Source organism: Lutra lutra, chromosome 7, assembly GCF_902655055.1.
Source record: "Lutra lutra chromosome 7, mLutLut1.2, whole genome shotgun sequence".
Lineage (NCBI taxonomy): Eukaryota > Metazoa > Chordata > Mammalia > Carnivora > Mustelidae > Lutra > Lutra lutra.
In genome coordinates this window covers 129,723,659-129,748,411 of record NC_062284.1, presented here as the reverse complement: position 1 = coordinate 129,748,411, position 24,753 = coordinate 129,723,659, and the positions used below count along the sequence as shown (strand labels likewise).

At 46.7% G+C, this 24,753-nt stretch overlaps 1 protein-coding gene across 6 annotated transcripts in view; it reads left to right on the top strand.

Moving 5' to 3' along the window:
- ADCK1 (aarF domain containing kinase 1) overlaps positions 1-24,753 on the top strand; it is a 121,450-nt gene that overhangs the window by 25,751 nt on the left and 70,946 nt on the right. For 5 of the 6 annotated variants that reach the window (XM_047738240.1, XM_047738237.1, XM_047738235.1 and 2 more), the window contains exon 4: positions 24,179-24,382. The exons of the other annotated variant lie outside the window; for it this stretch is intronic. In XM_047738240.1, coding sequence (XP_047594196.1) covers positions 24,179-24,382 — 204 coding nt within the window. The remainder of the gene's footprint in view (positions 1-24,178; positions 24,383-24,753) is intronic. 6 annotated transcript variants of the gene reach the window in all.

Here is a 24,753-nt window from a genome sequence, read left to right as displayed (position 1 = left end):
GATTCCTGCTGTGTGTTCCTGTGCCACTTGTCCTGGAGGAGGAAGGAGGGGGACTCTCCCGATCTGCCACTTGTGGGGTCTCTGCTCAGAGAGTGGTGGCGCGACTGTGCCTTGGATCATGGTTTAAGGTAACCATGATCTGAACGCTTACTCCTTGGCTCCGTCTCTGTAGTCGGCTTTCCTGCTCCAATACCTGGGGGCTCTGCCACACTCAGCCACCCCCGGTCTTTCTGTGACCCTGTGGGAACTGAGACCACACTGTCCCCGCGAGGGCTCCACCTCTGCTTTGCCTCTGGAGCGATGTCCCTCAGTAGAGCAGACTTCTAAGAGTTCTATTTTTGTGCTCCGTTGCTCTACCACTTGCCATGAGCTGGCCCCTTCCCCTGGGGTCTATCTTCCCGTTGCTTCAGGTTCACTTCTCCGCAAATCCTACCTTTCAGAAGGTGGTTGATTTTCTGTTCCTAGAATTGCTGCTCCTCTTCTCTTCTATCTCCTGTTGAGTTTGTAGGTGTTCGGAACGGTTTGATAACTATCTAGGTGAACTCCTGGGTCATTTCAGTCTCCTACTCCACCGTCATCTTGGCCCCCTTTTTAAGTAGTCTCCATGCCCAGTGTGGAGCCCAGTGCAGGACTTTAATTCACAACCCTGAGATCGAGACCTGAGCTGAGATTGAGAGTTGGGTGCTTAATTGACTGAGCTACCCAGATACCCCAAGCCTCCTTCAGTTTTGTGGCAGATCTTGGGCTTGGACTTGGACATCCAGATCTTCCCCGATGGGTTGCTTCTCCCCTGAGTCCATCCATGCTGGTGTGAGCCCTGAGGCTGTTGTCCTGCTGGTCTGGGTTCAGGAAACACAAGAGAGGAGGAGGAAGGGCAATAGAATCTCCTTCCAGAAGACATCTTTTTTTTTTTTTTTTAAAGATTTTATTTATTTATTTATATGACATAGAGAGAGAGTGAGTGCATATGCAGGGGGAGCGGCAGGCAGAGGGAGACAGAGAAGTAAGCCCCCCATCGAGCAGAGACCCCCAACATGGGGCTCAACATGGGGCTTGATCCCAGGACCTTGGGATCATGACCTGAGCTGGAGGCAGACGCTTCACCAGCTGAGCCACCCAGGCGCCACCAGGGAATTCCTTTTTATATTAATCAACCAACCAGAGAGTTAATCCAACAAAGATTTAGGATTTGCATTTCCCAGTGGGGGGAAGTATGGACCCTCCAAAGGAATTGGTGGATGCTAGCTCTTTGGTTTGGGAAAGGGTTTCAACCCTTAAGCTACTGAACAACTGGCAGATTTGAGGATAACCATGCCACCTGCTTAGTGAAGGTGTGCTAAATCAAGAAGCACTGTAAGGTTCTTGTTGCCTATTAAGAGGAACTGTAGCTGTGTGTGGCTTTTCAGGAATATTTTCTGAAACCTGGGGACTGTCCTGGCCACACAACAGCATGTCTTCACTGTTCTTCCACCCATCCGTTATTTTAACAAACTTTAACTGAGCCTGCTCTGTGAAAGGTCTTGTGTGAGGCCCAGCCTCAGAGGATATGAAGGGAAATAAGACTTGACCCCTGCCCTCCAGCTGCTACAGTCCAGCAGGGGGAAGCAGGTGTGAAATCACCCATTGCAGAAGGATCGATTTGTCTTCATTCCAGCTCTGGCTCCTGACAGCAGCTGACTCCCAGCCAAGAAGTGGGGGATTGCGAGGGGGGGCAGGAGCCTTGCACGGGAGGGGCTCCTAACCCAGCGTGGAGGGTGATGGTGGGGTGCGTACCTGGGAAGGCCTCCTCTCTTATGGTTAGATCTAATTGTGCTGCCCTTCCTTTGCGTGTGCACCATCTGTCAACCCAGTGTGCAAGCTTTTGGGTGAGTTTTCATGCACCCTGTGCCTCAGGCCCCCTTTTGCTGCTTTCCCTTCTCATCCTGGAACATTTTGTCTGAGAGTATTGTGCACAGAAGCGAAGGAGAAAAATGGAATCCTTGCTGTCTTGGTGACTGGCTTTCTCGGAGTTTGCAGTAATTTTTGCAGGAGCATGAGCTGCATTTAATGTGCTCTGCTTGGGTCACATAAGGACCAGGCCTGTGGAAAAGGGAAACAAAGTCTGCAATGGCACCCAGGGCCTCCTTTTTAGCTTTGTACCCAAACCCTTTTGAGCACTGTGTTGTAAACCTGCACAACTTTGCATGGTGGCCCCGATTTGGGGTGAGTTCTGGAGGAGTACCAACTTGGGCCTTAGTGTGGTCTGGGGAGAGACTTGGTGGGACTGCTTCCATCCATGGGGACCTTGGAGGAAAATGGCGTCACTCGGGCTTCTCCTGGGAGATTGTGCCCAGTGTGCAGTGGATTGTCTGTGTTCCCAAGCAGGCCATGTGCCTGTCATGTTGTCTTCTTTTCTTTTTTTGTTTTAAGATTTTATTTATTTTTCAGAGAAAGAAAGAGAGTGAGAGAGCACAAGCAGGCAGAGTGGCAGGCAGCAGCAGCAGAGAGAAGCAGGCTTCCCACTGAGCAAGGAACCCAATGTGGGACTCGATCCCAGGACCCTGGGATCATGACCTGAGCCGAAGGTAGCTGTTTAACTGACTGAGCCACCCAGGCCTCCCTCATGTTGTTTTCTTGGTTGTTCTAGATGTATCAGTGACCTATGGACTGGCATATCCCTTGTATTTAGGAAAAAAAAACAACATGAAATTTTAAAAAAGGTGAAGTACATAAGATCTAAAAAAACATATAAGAAATAATTTAGTGATCACTCTTCTCATTGCACTATATCTGAAATAATCCCTTACCCATACAATTGTAGCCACTGGGGTACTCCCCTGATTCCAACTTTCCTCCTACAAAATCAGAAGCAAGCACTATCTTGAATTCATTAGTTATCATTCCCATGTACTTCTTGGAAACCAACTATTCAATTGTATGCTTTTTCATCCTATTGACTTTTTCCTTTACTTGGTTTTGTTCTAAGCAAGATTGCAGGCTTGATAGACTAGCTGTCTTTTTTGGGGGGTCTGCATATGCAAGTAAGTGTCCTGGGGGAGGGGGTGTCCCTGGGTGGCTCAGGCATTAAGTGTCTGACTTCGGCTCAGGTCATGATCCCAGGGTTCTGGGATTGAGCCCCTTATCGGGCTCCCTCCTCAGCAGGAAGCCTGCTTCTCCCTCTCCCAATCCCCCTACTTGTGTTCCCTTTCTTGCTGTGTGTCTCTCTGTCAAAAAAATAAATAAAACCTTGAAAAAAAAAAAACCGAAGTGTCCAGGTACCACTGGAAATCGCCTCTCCTACCATCTTTTTGTACACCATCACCGGTACCGGGTCGCCCCGGGAGAAACAAGACTGTACCAACAGATTGCAGATGCTGGGCCGAACTCTGGGGCTTGTGCCCACCATTGCTGTGGTCTTTTCCCTACTGGGTTTGGCCGCTCTCTTTCTAGCTCTTCTCCTCTCCTAGCTCACCGTGTGTATTTCCTGGGGCTGTTTTGGACTTGCAGTTGCCTGATGAGATGGTATTTGCTGTTGTTCAGAAGCAGTGAACACTTTCCAGAGGCCACAGCTGAAATAAAACCAAAAGCCTTGTGTTTCTGGTGATGGGAGGCCATTGCCATGTGCTAGGCATCCCTCCATACTGGTCAGTGCAATTACAGCCTTAGTTCCATGTTTGCATGTATCTGTAGTTTTCTTGTCCACCCAGGCTGCCTGGACACACAAGGTTGGCTTCTTGCTGCCACAGAGCCACTCGCCAACTGTTCCCACTACCTGGTTCCTGTGGGGTGGGTGGAGGAGGCCAGCAAGTACTGCTCCCCAGAGATGATGCTGTGTTGAGGGTTAGCCTCCACCTAAGGGAGCAGGAGCTGGAGAAGTGCCAGCTGGAGACATTATCCTTGCCCATCTCAGACTCCATCCAGACTAACCATGGCTGGGCTTCTCTCTGCTTTATTGCTTTTCCCACTGAAAACCCCCACACAGTTTCCTTTCCTGCCCTGGATTGGGTGCTTCCACCACGTCCTCGCTGTTTCTCCCTCTGCTGAATGCGGTACCGAGAAGTGGGGTGATGCTATGTGACAAGGGACGGCATAAGCTTGGACTTCCTTACTGCTAAGGTGGTTTTCTACTGCAATGGGTTACCAAGGTTGGCAGGGAAATCTATCTGGAAGGGTAGCTTTCCAGAAACAGAAGAGATTCTGGCTGGCTCTCATGGAGGTGGGAATGGCTCTCAGATGATTCGTGACACCTGAGGACCTTATAAAGTGCAGGTCTCTAGACTGTATTCTCCAAAGTTCTATTTTCAGTGATTCTGGTTTGAGGCCTGGGAAACCTTACTTTAATGAGTTCTCCAGGCGGGATTCTGAGGCTAAGAACAAGTGGCCGAGCAGCATGGGACAGGCACAGCACTAAGGGTTCTCTCTCTATTATCTCCTTTAACTTCATGACAATCTGAGGTATCTACCCCCATTTTACAGACGAAGAAATGGAGGCACAGATTAAGTGATTTGTCCAAGGGTCTACGGCTAGTAAGTAGGTGTATTAGCTTCCTGTAATCTCTGTAAGAAATCATCACAAATTGGGTGGCCAATGACAACAGAAATGTATTGTCTCACAGTTCTGGAGACCAGAAGTCCAGAATCACGGTGCCAGTGGGGCCATGCTCCTTCTGGTGGCTTCAGACATGCCTTGTGAGTGTGTCATTCCAGTCTCTTGCTACTGTCTTTTCTTGCTTGGAAGGATACTTGTTTAGTATCAGCCAGAATCTCTTAGGTTTAGGGCCTATCTGGGCAATCCAGAGTGATCTCATCTCAAGATTCTTACCTTAGTTCTATGTACAGAGATCCTTTTTTCCAAATAAGGTCACAGTCTCAGGTCTAGTGGGGTTAAGACAAGGGCATACCTTTTTGGATGCCGCCATTCAACCCACTACAGGGTCTTTGATTTAATTGCAAATCAGGTGGCTCCCGAGCCCTTGTCTATAACTGGGTGCCTCCTGGCTCTCTCATCTGAACTGGATGAACTTCTAGGGCTCCTCTAGGCCAGCAGCCGAGGCATGGATTTCCTCAAGGGAGTTTGAGCATTTGTCAAGCTGTGACAAACCAGAGTTTTCCTTGCCCTCTCTCCCACCCTCTCAGCCCTCTGCCATCTCTCCTGAAACCCTTTGGGCTGTTTATCCCTGACTCCACAATTCCCACACCTTCCTGTGCTCAGGAGGTGAGGCCACAGGGGCTGCGAGGCCCAACTCATACTGGCTTGGGTGGGATGCACTTCTCCTGCCTCAGTGTCCACGTCACCAAAATGGGACTCATTGGAATAGCAGAGGTAGATGGAAAGCCATGATATAACTAATAAACTTGGTGGAAGGCAGTCTGCAGCCATAAGGTTGATGGAGATGCTTGTTAACTGCACTAATAATCTAATAGCCCGTTCTTGATTTCCCTTTTCTCACCGTCTTGGCCCCAAGCAGCTATTTTCTACCAAATTAAAATCCACTCAGCTCCCTTCCTGTCCCTGAATAAAACTACCCTCAAAGCTCTTGCCTGTTACAGCAAGACTTTTTAATAGACTTTTCCTTGTAGAACCATAAGACATATGTCCAATTAGCAGAATAACTTCACTTAAATATACAGATAAACTGTTGACTGGTAATGGCGGGACATCTGTGAGGCTAATTTCAGGCAACGTGGTTCAGGGACTGGGGCACTGCCCCTCCCCCACCCCGGATCCTCATGGCCCACACTCTGTAGGATGAAGAGGGATGTCTCTGTGCTCTGCCTGGTCACCCCGCAGAGTGCCTAAGCCACTCACTATTCATACAAATTCAAGCAAAGTTTTTATTTTTATTTTTTTTTATTTATTTTTTTTAAATTGTTCCACATATTATCCTGTATCTTGACTTTTTTTTTTTTTTAAAGATTTTATTTATTTATTTGTCAGAGAGAGAGAGGGAGAGAGAGCGAGCACAGGCAGACAGAATGGCAGGCAGAGGCAGAGGGAGAAGCAGGCTCCCTGACGAGCAAGGAGCCTGATGTGGGACTCGATCCCAGGACGCCGGGATCATGACCTGAGCCGAAGGCAGCTGCTTAACCAACTGAGCCACCCAGGCGTCCCTATTTTTATTTTTTAAAGAGAGAAAGAGAGAGAGCATGTATGTGTGCATGAGCTTGGGGGGGAGGGTCAAATGGAGAGAGAGAGAATCTTAAGCAGGCTCCATGGAGCTTGACTGGGACTCCATCCTATGATCCTGAGATCATGACCTGAGCCAATGTCAAGAGTTGGATGCTCTGGGGCACCTGGCTGGCTCAGTCAGTTAAGCCTCTGACTCTTGGGTTTGGCTCAGGTCATGATCTCAGGGTCCTGGGATGGAGCTGCCTCGGGGCTGCGTGCTCAGTGGGTAGTCTGCTTGAGATTCTCTCCCTCTACTTCTCTCTCTATCCCTCCCCCTGCTCTCTCTCTTTCTTTCTCTCTCTAAAATAAATCTTAAAAAAAAAAAAAGGAATCGGATGCTCAACCCACTAAGCCATCCATGTGCTCCAATTGTGTAGCAAATTTTAATTGAGCACCTGCTATCGGCCGGGCACTGTGCCAGGTGCTGGGTGTGTGGCAGTCTATTCTTGAGGGGCAAGAGATAATTAACAATCAGTGGAACTCATGAGAACATCCTTTTCAGAAGGGCAGGTGTGTGTCTTTCCTGCTTGCTCACCCTCAGCACTTAGAACAGGGCTTGGCACACAGTGGGCTCTTTTTAGTGAATCAGTGAGACAGGCAAATGAGATAATGTCAGCTGTTGCTGAGTGCTCTAAGAGAGAGAAACTGTGGTCATAGGATAAAAAGTGACTGAAGCAGGGCTGGGGAAGGGTTCTCTGATGTGGGGTTTTGTAGCTGAAACTGAGAAGTGATGAAAGAATGGCATGGGGAAGAGCTGGGAGAATTTTGTTAGCAGATGAGGCAGGGCTGTATAATTTACAGGACTCAGTGCAAAATGAAACTGTTGGGTTCTGGCTGGGGTTGGGGACATTAGTCTCCTCTTCCTGTGGCCTTACAGCCCCAAGCCACAGTCGCTGGGCAGCTCCCAAGAGGTTGCAGCCTTGGTGCTGGGATGTGCTCAGGATCTGGATTGGGGGTGGGGGAGGGGTCCCTGCTGAGTCTCCTGTTGAAGCTGATGCTAGTCTAGAATAGGAAGGGTTACCACCTGACCTGTGTATGACTCTGCCCTGCCTGGGCTTGCACTCAGGCCCCCAGCGGGGATGGAGGGCAGTGGCAGAATGCAGATCTCTCCCACCAGTGTGATCTGATTGCCACTCTGGGTGGAGAGCAGCCTGGCTGGGGGTGAAGGTAGGGAAACTGGGTAGAGCCAGGGCTCTGGGGGTGGAGTGGGCAGTGGGCAGCTGAGAACTCACTGGGGAGGTAGGGCTGTGCATGAGCCGAATCCCCCGGTGCGTGCTCCTTTTGTCTCATCTGGCTTCCTTTGCAAAACATAAATTCAAAGATAAAATTAAGAATTTCAAGGCAGTGACTGTATTAGTTTCCTATTGCTGCTATAACAAATTTACCACAAACTTCGTGGCTTAAAATACCGACTGATTCATTAACAGTTCTAGAGGTCAGAAGTTGAATTGCTTCTCACTGGACTGAAATGAATGTGCCAGCAGGGCTTTGTGTTCCTTCTGGAGACTCTAGAGGGGGAACTCACGTCCCGGTCTTTTCCACCTACATTCCTTGGTTCATGGCACCCATTCTCCACCTTCAAAGTTGGCAACATCTGGCCAAGTCCTTCTCATGCTGCCAGCCCTCTGGTTCTTTTCTGGTACCCTCTTCCACTCAAAAGAACCCTTAAAATTACACTGGGCCCACCTAATAATCTGAGATCATCTCTTGATCACAAGATCTCAAGATTAGCAACCTTAATTTCATCTGCATCCCGAGTTCCCCTTTGTCACATAGGGTAACATTGTCCCATATTTCAGGGATTAGGGTGTGGACATTTTTGCTGGGGAGCAGGCATTATTCTGTCTTTTACATTAAACTGCAAGGCATTATTCTGTCTTTCACATTAAACTGCAAGCCCTTCCAAGAGTGGGCCCAGTGTGCCCTGGAAGAGGAAATATCAAGCCTAAGGGCCCTGAGATGGGAATGAGCCTGTTTTATTCAAGGCCCTGAATGGAGGACAGTAGGATGGAGTAAAGTGATTGACAGAACATGTGGTGCAAAGTGAGGCAGGAGAGGTTGGCTTGGGCCAAGAACACAGGGCTCCTAGGCCACACAGTGAAGGGTTGAGAACAGTAGGCTAGGATCTGTCTTTGAATCTTAAAAAAAAAACACTATATAAAAATTCAGATGAATTAAAAATTAGACAGAAAATATGATGAACTCTGGCACTAGATCTAAAATATGTTGCTATAGGGGCACCTGGGTGGCTCAGTCAGTTAAGCATCCTACTCTTGATCTCAGCTCAGGTCTTGATCTCAGGGTCATGAGTTCAAGCCCCACGCTGGGTTCCATGCTGGCTCCCCACCCTGGGAGTGGAACCTACTTAAAAAAAAGTCTAAAAAAAATATGGTGCTATCATTCTTTCATTTTCTTTTTCTGCTGAAGAGTTTTAAATTACAGAAATCATTCCATCTCACCTGTAATTTCTGTGTGTATCTCTAACAGTTGAGGTTTTCTAAGTGTTCCCATCATTATCACAGTGAATGAAATCAGCAAGAATTCTTTATTTTTTTAAAATTTATTATTATTTTTTTAGAGAGGGAGGGGTGGCATGTGGGGCAGAGGGAGAGGGAGAGAGAGAATCTTAAGCAGACTCCATGTCCAGTGTGGAGCCCAACATGGGGCTGGATCTCATGACCCTGAAATTGTGTCCTGAGCTGAAACCAAGAGTTGGATGCTTAAATGACTGAACCACACAGGCACCCCTAAGAATTCTTTAATTTTGTCTAATTCCTATATGTGTTATGCTGTCCCCCAAATGCCCCTCCCATTGACCCTCATGGTGCACCTGAACTTTGTGCCTGTTCCCTCTTTCTGAGGTTAGAGTGAGGCTTCCTTCCCTGTATCTTTGAGGATTTTGTTTTCTCTTCCTTACTACCGGTCCCCAAGGTCTCCAGGCTGTGAGGAAATGAAGAGGACTCCTGTCCCCCACCCAAGGCATGGCCTGAACAGGGATGGCAGGGAAGGGAGGGGAAGCAGGCTGGCTGGATATGTTATTCTGCTTGTGGCCTAACATTTGTTTTTCTAGTCTGTAATTGCCATTCCAGAAATGCCCTCGCTCTTCTAGCCACAGAGCAACTGTTGAGAACAAATTAATTATGCATCTTCTCAGTGTGTGTGATTAAGGGGCAGATGGAGGGAAGGGTTCTCTTCAGTTTTTCTGGCAACTAGGTTCCCAAATGGATGCTTTCCAGACCAAAGAGTGCATGTCCTGGGCTCCTATGGGCATCTGGATTTGTCTGTGTGGTGGCAGGCTTGCTCACTGGCAGGCAGACTTACAAGTTGCCAGTAATAATATTTTTAATCCCTTAAATTTGCAGCATATTCATTGTTTGCTGAGGGCTTGCACACTCACATCAGCTCATTTGTTGGGATTTCAGGGATGCTAGAACAACTTTCTTTGCTTAATACCCCCTAAATCATTGCTGATGCTTGTAATTCCACCATTAGAGATTAATTCCTTTGGCCTAAAACTGTTTCCTATTAAAATGCAAGTATCCTTGGCAGCTGTGATGCATGTTTTATTCATTAAGCCTTCTCAGCCACTAGCAGCTGCCCTCCCCAAATGCCCCCTCCTACAACTTTCTTTTTAGGATGGCCTTCTCTGAAACAGAACCTATATTTGGAACCTATCCCTTTCCATAGAATTCTGCTCTCAGTTTCTGAGGCTGGAAAAACAGGTAAAGAAACTCCTGCCAAGGTGACACTGACAGATAATTTCTTGTATTATCATCTTGAGGGCATATTTGCATTTTAACTGGAAATTTCTGGAAACACAGTTCTTAATGCAAAGGAAACTGTACCTCTTCATCCTATCATATCATCCTATGATGGCTTTGGATCCCCCCTTTATCAGACTCTCTTAGAAAAGCAGAGGAAAGGTGCCTGGCAGGACGCATTGAGAGCAGATCCATTCTGTGTAACACAGATCAGGCATTGGCTTGGAGCATCGTTCATCTGAAGATGGGAGAAAGAAGTAGATTTGGCCACGTGTAACCAAATGACCATTTTGCAGAAGGAAGATTGGGGTGTAGGGACAGCGGTCTAGTTGCAGTGGGGCTAGAATGAGGGTTTTGACTTTAGAGCCCCAGTAACACAGTTGTGGATTTTGAGATTCAGAAGACCCCTTAGGAACAGTCTAGCTCTGGGAAAGCAAACACATTTCATCCGCTGACTGCATTCGGTAGGTAGCATTTGTCTGACACAGGGTAGAGCATACACATGTCTTCACTTGGGCTCAGTGAGTGTCTGCTGTCGTTGATCAGTAATGTCTGGTGTGTGCTAATAGAGGGGAGACACGTACGCCCCCCCTTGCTATTGCTGCTTCTGCCTTATCTCTCATTTTCCAGGTAGGCCAGCTGAGGTCCAGAAAGCTGGGAGGATTCATTCAGGATTTCCCCAGCAGGGCCAGTAAGGTAGGGGCAGAACTGGTGCAGGTGCGCCTGGGTGGCTGAGGCATTAAGTGTCTGCCTTCAGCTCAGGTCATGATCCCAGGGTCCTGAGATCGAGCCCCACATCGAGCTCCCTGCTCAGCGGGAAGCCTGCTTCTCCCTCTCCCACTCCCCCTGCTTGTGTTCCCTCTCTTGCTGTGTCTCTCTCTGTTGAATAAATAAATAAAATCTTAAAAAAAAAAAAGAACTGGAGCAGAATCCAGGTTTTCTGAGTTCTCTTTCAGAATCTTTTCTTCTGAAGAAGCCAGATATTCTAAGAAGCACTTCACTGGTTAAAGAGCACCGTGGCCCCTTTCTTTTTTTTAAGATTTTATTTATTTATTTTTGTCAGAGATGGAGCATGTGCACACAAGCATGGGGAGTGGCAGGCAGAGGGAGAGGGAGAAGCAGGCTCCCCACTAAACAAGGAGCCTGACATGGGACTCGACTCCAGGACTCTGGGATCATGACCTGAGCTGAAGGCAGATGCTTAACCGACCCAGCCACCCAAGTGTCCTAAGACCACTGTCGTCTTGAAAGGTGCAGTGCCTGGGTTCAGGTCCGAGGTCTGCCCCAAGTTAGCTATGTGCCCTTGGGTGGGTGATTTAATCCTTTTGAGCCACGGCTTCTTTATCTGTAAAGTAGGTGATAATAATTGTGTCTACCTTACAGGGTGGTTAGTGAATGAAATAAGAGAGTACATATATTAAGTGTTCAGGTTAGCACCTAACACAGAGTAAATAGTCAATAAATACTAGTAACTTAATTTAAATGTTAAATTTTATTTCATTGTCATTTTTTAAATTTTTTTTTAAATTTTTTTTAAAGATTTTATTTATTTATTTGACAGAGAGAGATCACAAGTAGACAGAGAGGCAGGCAGAGAGAGAGGAGGAAGCAGGCTCCCTGCTGAGCAGAGAGCCCGATGTGGGGCTCGATCCCAGGACCCTGAGATCATGACCTGAGCCGAAGGCAGCGGCTTAAACCACTGAGCCACCCAGGCGCCCCTCGTTGTCATTTTTATTTAAGATTTTATTTAGAGAAAGAGAGAGAACACGTGTGTGAGCAGTGTGGGGGAAGGGGAGAGGCAGGGGGAGAGGAAGGGAGAGACTCTCAAGCGGACTCCATGCTGAGTGTAGAGCCTGATGCAGGGCTTAATCTCATGACCCCAAGATCATGACCTAGGCTGAAATCAAGAGTCAGATGCTTCACCCACTAAGCCACCCAAGCGTACCTCATTGTTTAGGTTCTTGCTGGATACGGGCACAAAACCTTCCCACAGTCACCCTGTTTGCAGAATCGCTCAGGGTTACCCCTCAGACACCCGCTTCTCATCCTTCCCTGTCGAATGCTCTGGGATCTTCTGGGTTTGAAGTGCTCTTGGGATTTGTAATTTGGTGATGAAATTCCCATAATTTTTTTTTCCTTTTCTTTAATAGCTTTTTAAAGATTTTATTTATTTTTCAGAGAGAGAGAGAGAGAGAAAACAAAGCAGGGGGAGCAGCAGGCAGATAGAGAAGCAGGGGAAGAGAAGAGAACAGGCCAGGCTGAGACTCAGAGCAGAGGGGAGGAGAGGAAGGCCTGGGTCCAGGCTGGAGAGGATTTTGACAGATGGAAAGGCAGGAGGGGTGGTAAGATTGTGGAGTGACCTGTATGGAGAATGGGGAGCAGAGGATGGCGTAGGACATGACTGGTCACTGGGTTGGGGGACAGCCATTGAGGTGGGGCAAGAGATAAAGCCAGTGGGTGCCTGGGGTGGATCCTTCCGGGCCTGCAAGTGCAAGTGGAAGTTTGAATTTCATACTGAAGACCTGGAGACTTTTGGAGGGTCTTCTTTTCCCACTGTGGCCAGTGTCCACAGCGTTCTGTCCTTCCGTGGACCTGCCTCTGTGGGCTGCACAGGACTGTGGCCTTATCCAGTCGCTGTACTGAGATCTTCCTCCTCCTGAGCCTCTCTTGCTTCCTTCTCTTAGTGGCTCCCTGATCTCTGTATTCCTGGTGCTTTCCAGGCCCCTGTGTGTTCGTGAGTTTATCTCTAATCTTAGTGGCCTAGCTGGCTTACTGGAGCAGCTTCGGGAAGCCCAGGCTTGACCAGGCACCATGGTGGCTGTGTGGCCTGGCTGTGGGAAACAGCTGAGGCTCCGCAAGTGGTGGGAGTGGGGCGTTGTGAGCACGCAGGGAGGCCACACTCAGGGCCCATAGCGGCCACTGGCTGCCTGGAGTTTTCTTCCAACCCATGAGCAGTGTTTGACCGTATGTGTAGTGGGCAGCAGAGTTCAGTAGAAAGAGATGGGTTTTGGAATCAAAGGCAGTGACTTGAACCCCGGATCTACCTACTATGTATTGGCTAAATAACCCTGGGAAGCCACCTAACAGTTTTGAGCATCAGTTCCCACATCTGTGTAATGGGGAGAATGATAGTTCCCTCCCCACAAGGGCTCTTACCCTCAATCAGGTGAGATAATGTGTGTGAAAGGTTTCATGTGCTGTAAAAGGACTATGCCTTTACTAGTGACGATCGTTAGTACAGAGTGTGTGATGAGCAAGACTTTGTTTCTTGACAGCTTATATTCAATGCTGGTATGGTGAATCAGCAACTCAATAGTGATGATTATGGAAAAGAGTATGTGAAAATTATAAATCAAGAACCTATTTGTGCTTGCATTACGCTGATGGGTCATTTGGCAACTTAAGTTTGATCTTTATTTTAATATGAAATTATTTTTTTTTTAAGATTTTTATTTATTTATCAGAGAGAGAGAGAGAGGGAGCACAGGCAGACAGAATGGCAGGCAGAGGCAGAGGGAGAAGCTGGCTCCCTGACGAACAAAGAGCCTGATGTGGGACTCGATTCCAGGACGCTGGGATCATGACCTGAGCCGAAGGCAGCTGCTTAACCAACTGAGCCACCCAGGCGTCCCAAAACAAGTAACTTATAAGGGAGGAAGCAGGTGGATAGCCATCTTAATGAAGTGGTCAAATTAACATTGCCTGTAGGAAGACAAATCAAAATTGTGTACCACCTGATAGGATGTAATGAGAATAGAGCCTTTTATTAAATTGTTGATTTGATTAGCCAAAATTTTTAAAAAAGAATTTTTATATCTATCTTCACAATGAATATTGGTTTGTAGCTTTTATCCCCCCTTGTATTTAATGTCTGATTTTGATATTGGGGTAATGCTGGTCTTGTAGAATGAGTTGGGAAGTATTCTGTCTTCAGTTTTCTGGAAGAGTTCGAGTGGACTTGGTATTATTTCCTGCTTAAATATTTGGTAGAATTCAGCTGTGACACAATTGAATTAGATAGAATTAGGTAGAATGGATAGAAATTTTCTTGTCTGATATGAATATCACCAGTCCAGCTTTATTTTAATTAGTGTTGGCATTTATTAGAGAGCAAGGGAGAGTGAGCAAGCATGAGTAGGGGAAGGGGCAGAGGGAGAGGGAGAGAATCTTAAGCAGGCTCTACACCCAACACAGAGTCCAATGTGGGGCTTGATCTCACAACCCTGAGATGATGTCCTGAGCTAAAATCCAGAGTAGGACACTTAACTGACTGAGCCACCTATGCGCCCCAGGAGTCTTTCTTTTCTATCCAAATTGACAATCTTTGGCTTTTAATTGGGGTGTTTAGGCCATTTATATTTAATAGGATTATTGTTATGGTTAGATTTATGCTTTCATCTTGTTATTTGTTTCCTGTTTGTCCTGTTTGTCTTTATTTTTTATTTCCTCTCATACTTTCTTTTGCATTGAGTATTTTTTATGGTTCTTTTTTATTTCCTTTGTTGCTTTTTTGTTATTTTAGTGATTGTGTGAGTTTACAGCATACATTTTTAACTTGTTACATTCTGCATTTAAGTGACACTATACCATTTCACAAATTCTTATAATAGTATACTTTCATTTCTTTCTTCCCAGCCTTTGTGCTGTTAATGTAATACATTTTGCTTTTGCATATGTTATAAATTCCACATTACTTTGTTATAATTTTTGTTTAAGCAGTCACTTATCTTTTAAAGAAATACAGAATATAAGGAAAAATTCTTGTATATTCACCTATAAAGTTACTATTTCTAGTGTCTCTTCTTTCATATAGTCCCATATTTTTCTCCCATGTCCTTTTCCTTCTACATGAAGGATATCCTTTAACATTTTTTTGTTGTACAGGGAGATGAGTTCTGTGAGCTTTTATATGCCTGAAAGAGTTTCATTTTACCTTTCTGTATTTTTTTAAACAACTTAAAAAAATATTTTATTTATTTGACAGAGAGAAAGCACAAGTGGGGGGAGCAGCAGGGAGAGGAGAGGAAGAAGCAGGCTTACCACTGAGCAGAGATCCCAGTGTGGGGCTTGATTCCAGGAACTTGGGATCGTGACCTGAGCTGAAGGCAGAACGTTAACCGACTGAGCAACCCAGGTGTCCTTTGAAAGGTGTTTTTCCTGGGTATGGAATTTTCTTTCAGTGCTTTCAGTGCTCTACTCATTGCTCTATTAACTTCTGCTTGTGTTGTTGCCATGAGAAATCTGCTGTCATTCTTATCTTTGTTCCTCTCTCCATGATGTATATTTTTTCTCTGGATGCTTGTAAGATTTTTCTCTTTATTACTGATTTTGAATAACTTAATTATGCAGTTTCCTTCATGTTTCTTATGCTTGGGGCTTTTTGAGATTCTTGGATCTGTTTATAGTTTTTTAAAAAATTATATTTGAAAATTCAATCAATTTTGAAATCATTTCAATCATATTTGAAAAATTTTCAGCCATTATTTCTTTACATATTTTTTTCTCTACCCTCTCCTATCTCCATTCCTTTGGAGATTCCAACTACATGTTTACTAGGTTGCTTGAATTTGTCACACAGATCACTGATCTCTTTCCATTTAAATTTTTTTTTCTTTGTGTATTTCATTTGGAATAGTTTCTATTGCTAGTCTTCAAGTTCACTAATCTTTTCTTCTACATTGTCTAATCTGCTATTAATCCCATCTAGTATATTTTTTATATTTCACATTATAGTTTCATCTCAAGAATTTTCATTTGGGTCTCACTCTCTTTTTAAAAAAAATATTGTTCTTGTTTCTGCTTAACTTTTGAACATATGAAGTGCAGTTATAATGATGGTTTTAATGTTCTTCTGTACTAATTCTAATATGGGTTTCATTTCTGGGTTTTTAAAAATTATATTTTATTATTATTTTTAGTTCTGAGTTGGTTTTGATTGATTAGTTTTCCTTTCATTTTGTATCATATTATTCTGCTTCTTTGCATACCTAGTAATTTCTTATTAGGTGCCAAACAGTACACTTTTATCTTTTTGTATGGTAGATATTTTTGTATTATAAATACTCTTAAGCTTTGTTTTAGCACACACAATATTCTGAAACAATTTCATTCTTTTTCAGACCTTTCTTTTAATATTCATTGGATGGGAATGGAGCAGTATTTAGTTTAGGATATTCTTTTTTTTTTTTTTTAAAGATTTTATTTATTTATTTGACAGAGAGAAATCACAAGTAAGCATAGAGGCAGGCAGAGAGAGAGGAGGAAGCAGGCTCCCTGCTGAGCAGAAAGCCCTATGTGGGGCTCGAACCCAGGACCTGGGATCATGACCTGAGCCGAAGGCAGCGGCTTAACCCACTGAGCCACCCAGGCGCCCCTAGTTTAGGATATTCTTCATTACTGAGGCTAGCCCCTTCTGGGTATTATAACAAGTGCCTCAGTAATTACAAGATTCTCCAGTCTGGCTGGTGGAAAAGGTCCTATGTGAGCACTGAGTACTGTTAACTCTTGTCTTTTTGGGTTATTCTTTCTCTGGACTCAAATGGTTTTTCTCATGTGTGAACTGAATATGTGAGATGGATCCTCCAGACATCTTCATTGCTCCTTCTTTGTATAGCTCTCTCCTCTCACAGTACTCTGTCCTGTGAGCCTAGTTGTTTCAGTCTTTTGACTTCCAGTTCCATCTCCTCAACTCAGGGATTTCTCCCGGCACTTCCTGGATTCCTTTTCCTGATGCTGGGCCTGGAAATCTTGATGCAGTAAAGTGGGACAATCACAGGGCTCACCTTGTTTGTTTCTCATTGCTCAAGAATCACTGTCCTTTGCTACCTGGTGTCTAGTCCCTTAACAACCATTATTTTGTAAATCTGAAAAAAAAATCAGCTGGACTTGTATGTTTATAGAAGATATTGAAAGAGGGATGTTAAAAAAATTTCTTCCCCATTATTGACATAATACATGTGAGCTTTAAGAAATTTGGAAAATATAGAAAAAAGCTATGGAGAAGGAAAAAATACTCTTGTGGTCTCACAGCCTAGAAATGCCACTGTTTATATTTCATTACATTTCCTTTGGGTCTTGACTTTTTGACTAGAAGAATTAATCAAAAATCTTTGTTTTGAGGTCTCTTACTTTCTCTTTCATTGTCTCTCTCTTTTTTCCTGTATCATGTGGGGTTGGTAATGTGTGTCTGTCTCTTTCCTCTTTGTGTCACAAACACCCCTAAACCCCATTGGAGATTATGGTCCAGTTCTGATGGGGAGCCTTATTGATTCAGCCTGACTTTGGTACCTTTCTGCTGAGTTTGGAGGCCAAAGCTCCTGCTTCTGGGTATTTAGACATGAGTCAGGAATTGCCCTCTTTGGGCCTTTGCTCTATCCCTCCCAATCAATAATTAATCAGCACTGAGTTGATCTTATTAGCTATTCACTGCTCCCTTTTCAAGCCCCAAACCAAGCTGGCTAATAACAATGCTTTTAATTAATATGAGGCAGATTAAAACTCATTACAGCAAGGTTATTGGTAATGAGATAATCATAAGGCAAGTTATTGAGCTGGGAGTGAAAATGAAGTTGGAGAGGGGGCAGGGAGACCACACCAGCTGTTCCTACCCTGTTTTGGCAGGGATAGAAGGGGGAACGTCAGGCCTCTCTAGTGGGGACTGCTGCAGCCACACATCCAGCCAGCCAGTGACACCACGTGCTTGGTAAAGGCGGCACTTGGGTCAGTGAGCAGATGGGTGGTCGGTGTTAGGGTAGTAGAAGAAGTAGGCAGGCCTTTGGGGCAGAGATTGTAAGGTCAGTGTATTTAGTAGAATAACGCTCTATTGCTATTTGCATTCCTTATGCATGGATGGTATGCCATTTAGATGACAGAGCATGAAATTAGCTATTGTTTCTATTAGATTATGGTCCAGACTTGTGAGTCTGAACAACGTATAGAGAGTGGATGGGCCTGGAGTGTTCTTTTTTTATTAAATTTCATTTTTCTAGGAACATTGGCTCCCCCCGCCTGCCATCTTTTTTGACTGATATATTGAGTGCTGACTGTGTGTTGAATCCCATGCCGAGCTCTTGTTTATGCTTGATTCATGGGATCATTCCAGTGACAGTTTCCACTGTTCTCTTCTTTTTACTGATGAGGAAAATGAAGCCCTAAAGTGAATGAACTTGTGCAAGATTTTATGACAAGTAAGTAGCAAAGTAGAATTTGAACCCAGGACTTTTTGATTCCAAAGCCAATGCTATTAATCATTATGTTTTATGACTCTTGTTGTATTCAGGACTGACTATGGCATTCACTGGCCTTCCAGATTGTATACACTTGATCCAGTTTCCGTGGCCACCCCGGCACCAGACGGGTGCTCTCTCCAGCCCATGTCATACCTGGCTGCCTTTATCGCCTGCCATTGGTGATTCCAGCTCATGGGTGCGTGTCCACCCCTCTGTCTGGATTATAATAAGCTCCTTGCCCATGGAGACTATCCCCACAATGCTTGCGTCCCCAGTGTACATACATAGAGAAATTCAGCTCATGCCTGGCCCCTGGCACATGGTTAAATACGCCAACATCTCACCGTTGCTGATGCTGGGACCTTCGGAATGTCACCGAACCTCTTTGAGATTATTTTGTCGTCCTTAAAGACACATATTAAGATCTATTTTACAGAGATACTAGGCAGATTTAAAAACAGTAACAACCACTTATATTTTAGCTTTTATTGTAGCCCAGGCATAGTACTTAAAACAGGGCACTACAGGGCGCCTGGGTGGCTCAGTGGGTAAGCCTCTGCCTTAGGCTTGGGTCATGATCTCGGGGTCCTGGGATCGGGTCCTGCATCGGGCTCTCTGCTCGGTGGGGAGCTGCTTCCTCCTCTCTCTCTCTGCCTGCCTCTGCCTGCTTCTGATCTCTCTCTGTCAAATAAATTAAAACAAAACAAAACAAAAACAGGGCACTACATAAATGATTATTTATTATAGTCACTGATTTATAAGCCTGAGCTGTCCAATATGGTAGCCACTAGCCACATGTGATGATTTAAATTTAAATTATTTAAAATTTAAAAAATGAAGAACTCCGTTCCTCTGTCACACCAACCACATTTCAAGTGTCCAGGAGCCGCTGGTAGCTGGTGGCCGCTATGTTATTGGGCAGGGCAGATGCAGAATATTTCCATCACTGCAAAAGCCTCTGCTGGACAGAACTGGTACCACTAACTTTCACCTGCCTGCGTGTCCTTCCTGGGGCCTGTGTAAGTGCAATGCCTGAAGATGTGTAGCATACAGGACTAGATTCAGGGGAATGCTGAGGTCCTGAAGTTCCAGAAGCTTTGCCTTTTCATCAAGCAGACTCCTTATCGGAGGAAAGGTCCCTGGGCGGGGAGAGAACTGTGAAATCCTTGTGGATAGTCCCTGCCACCAGCAGGTGCAGCTCCTTAGGGTATCAGATTAAGGAGGTGAATGGTGGGACCTGTCTTCTGCTTCCGAAGAACAGTGAAGCCCCTGGAGCAGGAGCTGAAAAGGGACCCTGGAGATCAGCATTTGTGTCATTTGGTCTTAAAAAAACATTTACTGGTTTTTGGTGAGTGGCAGTATCCCTCACCTCTGTGTGTGTGTGTGTGAGAGAGAGAATTTATAAAGAAGCTGGTTGAAGGTGACTTTGGGGCTTCTTTAGTTGAAATGTGGGTGCCATTTGCCATAGATGCTGACTCAGCTTCAGCTGTTTCAGATGCTTCTACATTATTGGCGTATGCACAGCTTGCCCTGAGGTACACAGTGCGTGTAGGGGATACACACGGTCCGTGCCCCTATGGCTGATGTACCAAAAGGCCGGTGATTTGGGCCTCAACCAGCTTTCCTGGGCTTCTGTGAGCAGAGAGGGCTCCCTGTCTTGTCCACACATTGTCTTGAAAGTGACCATCACTTTGTGCCAAGAGACCCTGCGTAGGTCTGGCTCCAGCTGCCGGTGAGGGCCAGGGGGCTGATGCTTGCTTTCTCTTCTTTTTTTTTAAAAAAATCTTTCCACTAACATCCTCTAGGCTGGTGCTTCCTGAGGGCTGCCGCAGCAGAAACAAACAGATGTGAATTGAGTTTAAGGAAAACGGTAGAGCTGGTCTTCAGCTCGCAGACATGAGGTGCTGTATTGTCCTCTTGATCTGAAGTCCCTCCTTTTTATCCTAATTTATTAAAATTGGATTTCAGGGGCCAATCCTGGGTATCCATCACGGACCAGTCACGCCAGTAATCTGACGGGGGAAACCATTTCATTTGTTTAATTTCTGAGATCTTATTTTACACTGATTATTGTGTAAGTAAACTGCAGAACGCACACTCTATTAAAATGTGTAGATGGAACCCAGTCTTTTCTTTCTTTTTTTTTTCTTAAATATTTTATTTATTTATTTGACAGACAGAGATCACAAGTAGGCAGAGAGGCAGGCAGAGAGAGAGGAGGAAGCAGGCTCCCCGCGGAGCAGAGAGCCTGATGCGGGGCTCGATCCCAGAACCCTGGGATCATGACCCGAGCCGAAGGCAGAGGCTTTAACCCACTGAGCCACCCAGGCGCCCCCAGTCTTTTATTTCTTGATTGACTATTTATTTATTAAAGTTTTTATTTCAATTCCAGTTTGTTCACATAGAGTGTAATATTGGAGTTAGGTGTACAATACAGGGACTTAACATTCCCGTCAGTCTTCCAGTGCTCATCACGGCAGGTGTGCTCCTTTATCCCGGTGCCCTGTTTCTCCCATCCCTCCACCAGCACCCCGTCAGTTCTCTGTAGTTAAGAGTGTTTCTTGGTTTGCCTCTCTCTCTCTCTTTTTCCCCTTTGCTCATTTGTTTTGTGTCTTAAATTCCACATATGATGAGATCATAGGGTATTTGTCTTTCTCTGACTGACTTATTTATTTTGCTTAGCATAATACTCTGTAGCTCCATCCATGTTGTTGCAAATGGCAAGATTTTGTTCTCTTTTGTGGCTGAGTAATATTCATACACACACACACACACACACACACACACACCCCACACACAAATATATATATATATATATTCATATATGTATCACATCTTCTTTATTCATTCATCATTCAGTGGCACTTGGGCTCTTTCCATAATCTGGCTAGCGTAGATGCTGCTGTTAAACACCGGGATGCATCTGAATTAGTATTTTTTTTTTTAAAAGATTTTATTTATTTATTTGACAGACAGAGATCACAGGCAGGCAGAGAGGCAGGCAGAGAGAGAGGAGGAAGCAGGCTCCTTGCTGAGCAGAGAGCCCGGTGCGGGGCTCGATCCCAGGACCCTGAGATCATGACCTGAGCCCAAGGCAGCGGCTTAACCCACTGAGCCACCCAGGCGCCCCTGAATTAGTATTTTCGCATGCTCTGGGTAAATACCTACTGGTGTGATTGCTGGATTGCAGGGCAGCTCTGTTTATAACTTGCTGAGGAACTGCCATACTGTTTTCAACAGCAGCTGCTCCAGTTCGCGTTCCTACCAACGGTGCAAGAGGGTTCAAGTGGGGAAAACCTAATAGAAAAGATTATTAACTGGTGAAAGTAGAAGGTCGTTAACTCCTAAAAGGAGTAAAAGAAGATTCTATGGATGGAGAAGTAGCAAGAGCATAAAGCACCCACCCTGTCTGGGGCTCGGGGGTAGGGAGCAAGGGCAGAACTCAGCCGAGGGTCTCCCTCCAGCAAGGCTGAGGTGGAGGTCTGCCCTGTGCTGAGGAGACTCACGGTGGAAGGCGAGGTCCATGGGAGTATGCTGCTGGCCCGGTCAGAACACTTGCTGGAGCACCTGGGCCTGAGTCGGTCCATGACAGGAACCTGCCTGGTAGTGGGAAATTTAGTGAGGGTGGGCCGGTCTGGGAAGGCCACTGCAGGGAGCACCCCAAAACCACTGGCCTGCTGGCTGCTGAGCTAAAAGGCCGCACTAGAACTGGGAAGAGAGCCTCCTTCCCCTGCTGTGGCCTCAGTGTTGACAAAGCCAAGTAAGAAGCCATCTGATAAAGGAGAAAGGACAGGGTGCAGCCCCGAAGTCACAGTGCAGGGCGTGGAGGGGTGAATTTAGAGCTTGGAGGCCATGGGCCCAGCAGCACACACCCACTTGCCCTCTTCCGAGCTGAGCCCGGCCTCTGATTCCAGCCCCCTGTTCCCTGCACCTGAGCTCCCATGGGTGTGATCCTGGTATTGGGAGTCATTCTCTGTGTGCTGGTGGCTGGGTCACGGCTTCCCCTGTGCTGGGGGCACGGAACCTGCTGGAAGTCCCAGTGAATACACGGTGGCGGAGGACTTTACTGGACAGAGAGGGGAAAGTGGGGCGTGTCCTCACTCCACCTTCCAGTCCTCTGCTTCTGCATGGCCTTGACTCCAGCGCAGCTCTGGTGTGGGGGCTGAGTGTGCCTCCCTAGGGGAGAGGGCGGCTGGCGCCAGCGCAGCCCGGCTGGGACTGTCGGGCTGGACATGGCAGCCGTCGCTCTGTGTCTCAGGACTTACAGGTTGTAGATGCCTTCTGTTGCCTCTTACTCTGCCAGTGACTATGGCCTCTCCTCTTCTGGGCTGGAATTTGGGCAATGATTATTTGAGCTCCAAAAAGTCATTTGTTCATACCAGCCTGGGCCTTTGCTCTGTGAAGAAATGCCCAGTTCTGTGTTTGATCACGTTTGCCCTCTTTCTTGCTTCCTCAAAGCCAGGGCTTGAGCATGGCCTTGGCCGGCCGTGGCACTGATTTCCTGCCATCTGCCACTGGTCCCCTGAGTACCCAGCTGCAAAGTCTTAAAGAGATTCTACCCCTTTCCCACAATTCTTCGACCCATCTAAGAACATGCTCTCTCCCTTCATTTCTTAGGATTAATTTCCTTCTCCTGTGTCCTCCTCTCGGGGAAAAAAGGCTCTCCGTGGCCCAGTTTGGACCAGGTACCCACATCCAGGCTGGAGGACTCTGCCCCGGGGGAAGGAGCCATGTGCATATAGGGCCCCCTGAGAGTGCACTGGGGCGTGAGGTGGTGGTGTCCAGTAGAGCCTGTAGTGGATGCCGGGGAGTGGGGGGGACCTCAGGATAGCTCCCAGGGCTGGAGGCCGGGGCATTCAGTCTGCTGTGGCCGGACGGGGCAGATGGGCTCCCTGGCTGCTGGGACAAGGCTGTTGAGGGCTGTGGTGGTATTTTAATTTCTGAAGTAACAGTTTTCTGTGTGGCTCACCTGGCAACTCATTGTAGGGGATCTTTAACTGTTTCTTCCATCATTCTTGCCAGAAGTTACTTAACTCTTCAGGTGGTTTATTGCCTCCAGTACGTGCTTATGTTGGCGTCTTCTGTGACACTCAAGAGAGTGCAAGTCCATCTAGGTGTTTCCCCTCTTGGTTGATTTTTTGGGGGTGAAGAGCTTCCCACAGGGCACTGGGCTCCCTTCTGTCTGTGCCCATGGCCCTATCCTGCAGCAGAAGCTGTAGTGCCAGGAAGGATGGGCCCTCCCAGTTCCAAGACCCTCCAATGAACTGGAGTGAGAACGGGGGGATACACAGCCTAGGACCCAAGGGGGCCACTCCCTAGCTCTGGAAGGACAGAGGACGTCAGGCAGCCTGCCCTGTCCTAGGCGACCAGCCCAGCTGTGTGCTCCATGCACCTGACATTTCCCAGTAAGACTTTTCTCCCATTTAAGAGGAGATCCATGCAAAAGTTTGCTGAGTTAAAAGAGCCCTAGGTTTGGAGCATTTCCTAGACCTTCCTTTGACCTCTATTAGCATTTCTTCATAAGCACAACACCTGGGTTTTTTATTTTTAAAGATACCAGTACCTGACTCCCTGAGCTGCTGTAGGGATCCAAAGAAATGATATAAATGGCCGTGTTTTAGAAACCGCAGACCTCCAAGCAGATAGTGTTGTTCGTGTGTCTGAGGCTTGGGTGGCCGTACACTTACTCCATGCGCCCTCAACTGAATCATTAGTAGATTTGGTGAAAAGCCTTGAACGAATGCTCTGGTTCCTGGGCCAGGTGAGTTTCGATGGGAAGACGACCAGAAACATGGGAGCGGGCGGCCGGCCTCAGGCTGAGGCTGGGATTGACTGCCCTGGGTGCTGAGGCTGAAGGAGAGCATTGAGGCAGGAGGCGAGTGGAGCTGTGTGTGTGTGTGTGTGCGTGTGTGCATGTGCACTTGCTCACTCGCTCTGGGGAGTGAATCAGGACTTTCCAGCAGAGGGGGCTGGAGGAGGGACCGATGTCCAGTGGACAGTGGGCACTCACACCTCTCTGGCCCTGGCCTCTCTCCCTATAGGTGCACCTCCGTTCTGCCAGGCGTCTCTGTGAGCTCTGCTGTGCCAACCGGGGCACTTTCATCAAGGTGGGCCAGCACCTGGGAGCCTTGGACTATCTGCTTCCGGAGGAGTACACCAGCACCCTGAAGGTGCTCCACAGCCAGGCCCCGCAGAGCAGCATGCATGAGGTCCGCCAGGTCATCCGCGAGGACCTGGGCAAGGAGGTAGCTGCGGGCCCAGGAGGGCCGGGGTCTGGGCTGCTATGCTGTCGCTGCTGGGGGCTGGGGCTCTGCCCTAGAGCGGAAACGTACTTCTTGGCAACTCTCAGGAGTGAAATCAAAGGGGTTACAAGGTGCCTCTGTGGCCCTCCGTGAAAAAGATGACTCGAACCTTCTGAAATAGTTGATAGGCGATTGCTTTTATTCTACCAAGTAATGTGATTCATAGGGCTCAATCCCAATAACATCTGTCCGTTATTGAGGGTTTACTGCGTGAGAATAGCTGTACCGCGTTCCCTGCAGTAGCTCACCTCGTCCTCGTAGGAGATAGGTACTGTTATTTACCCCATTTTGCAGATGAGGGATAAAGGCTTAGT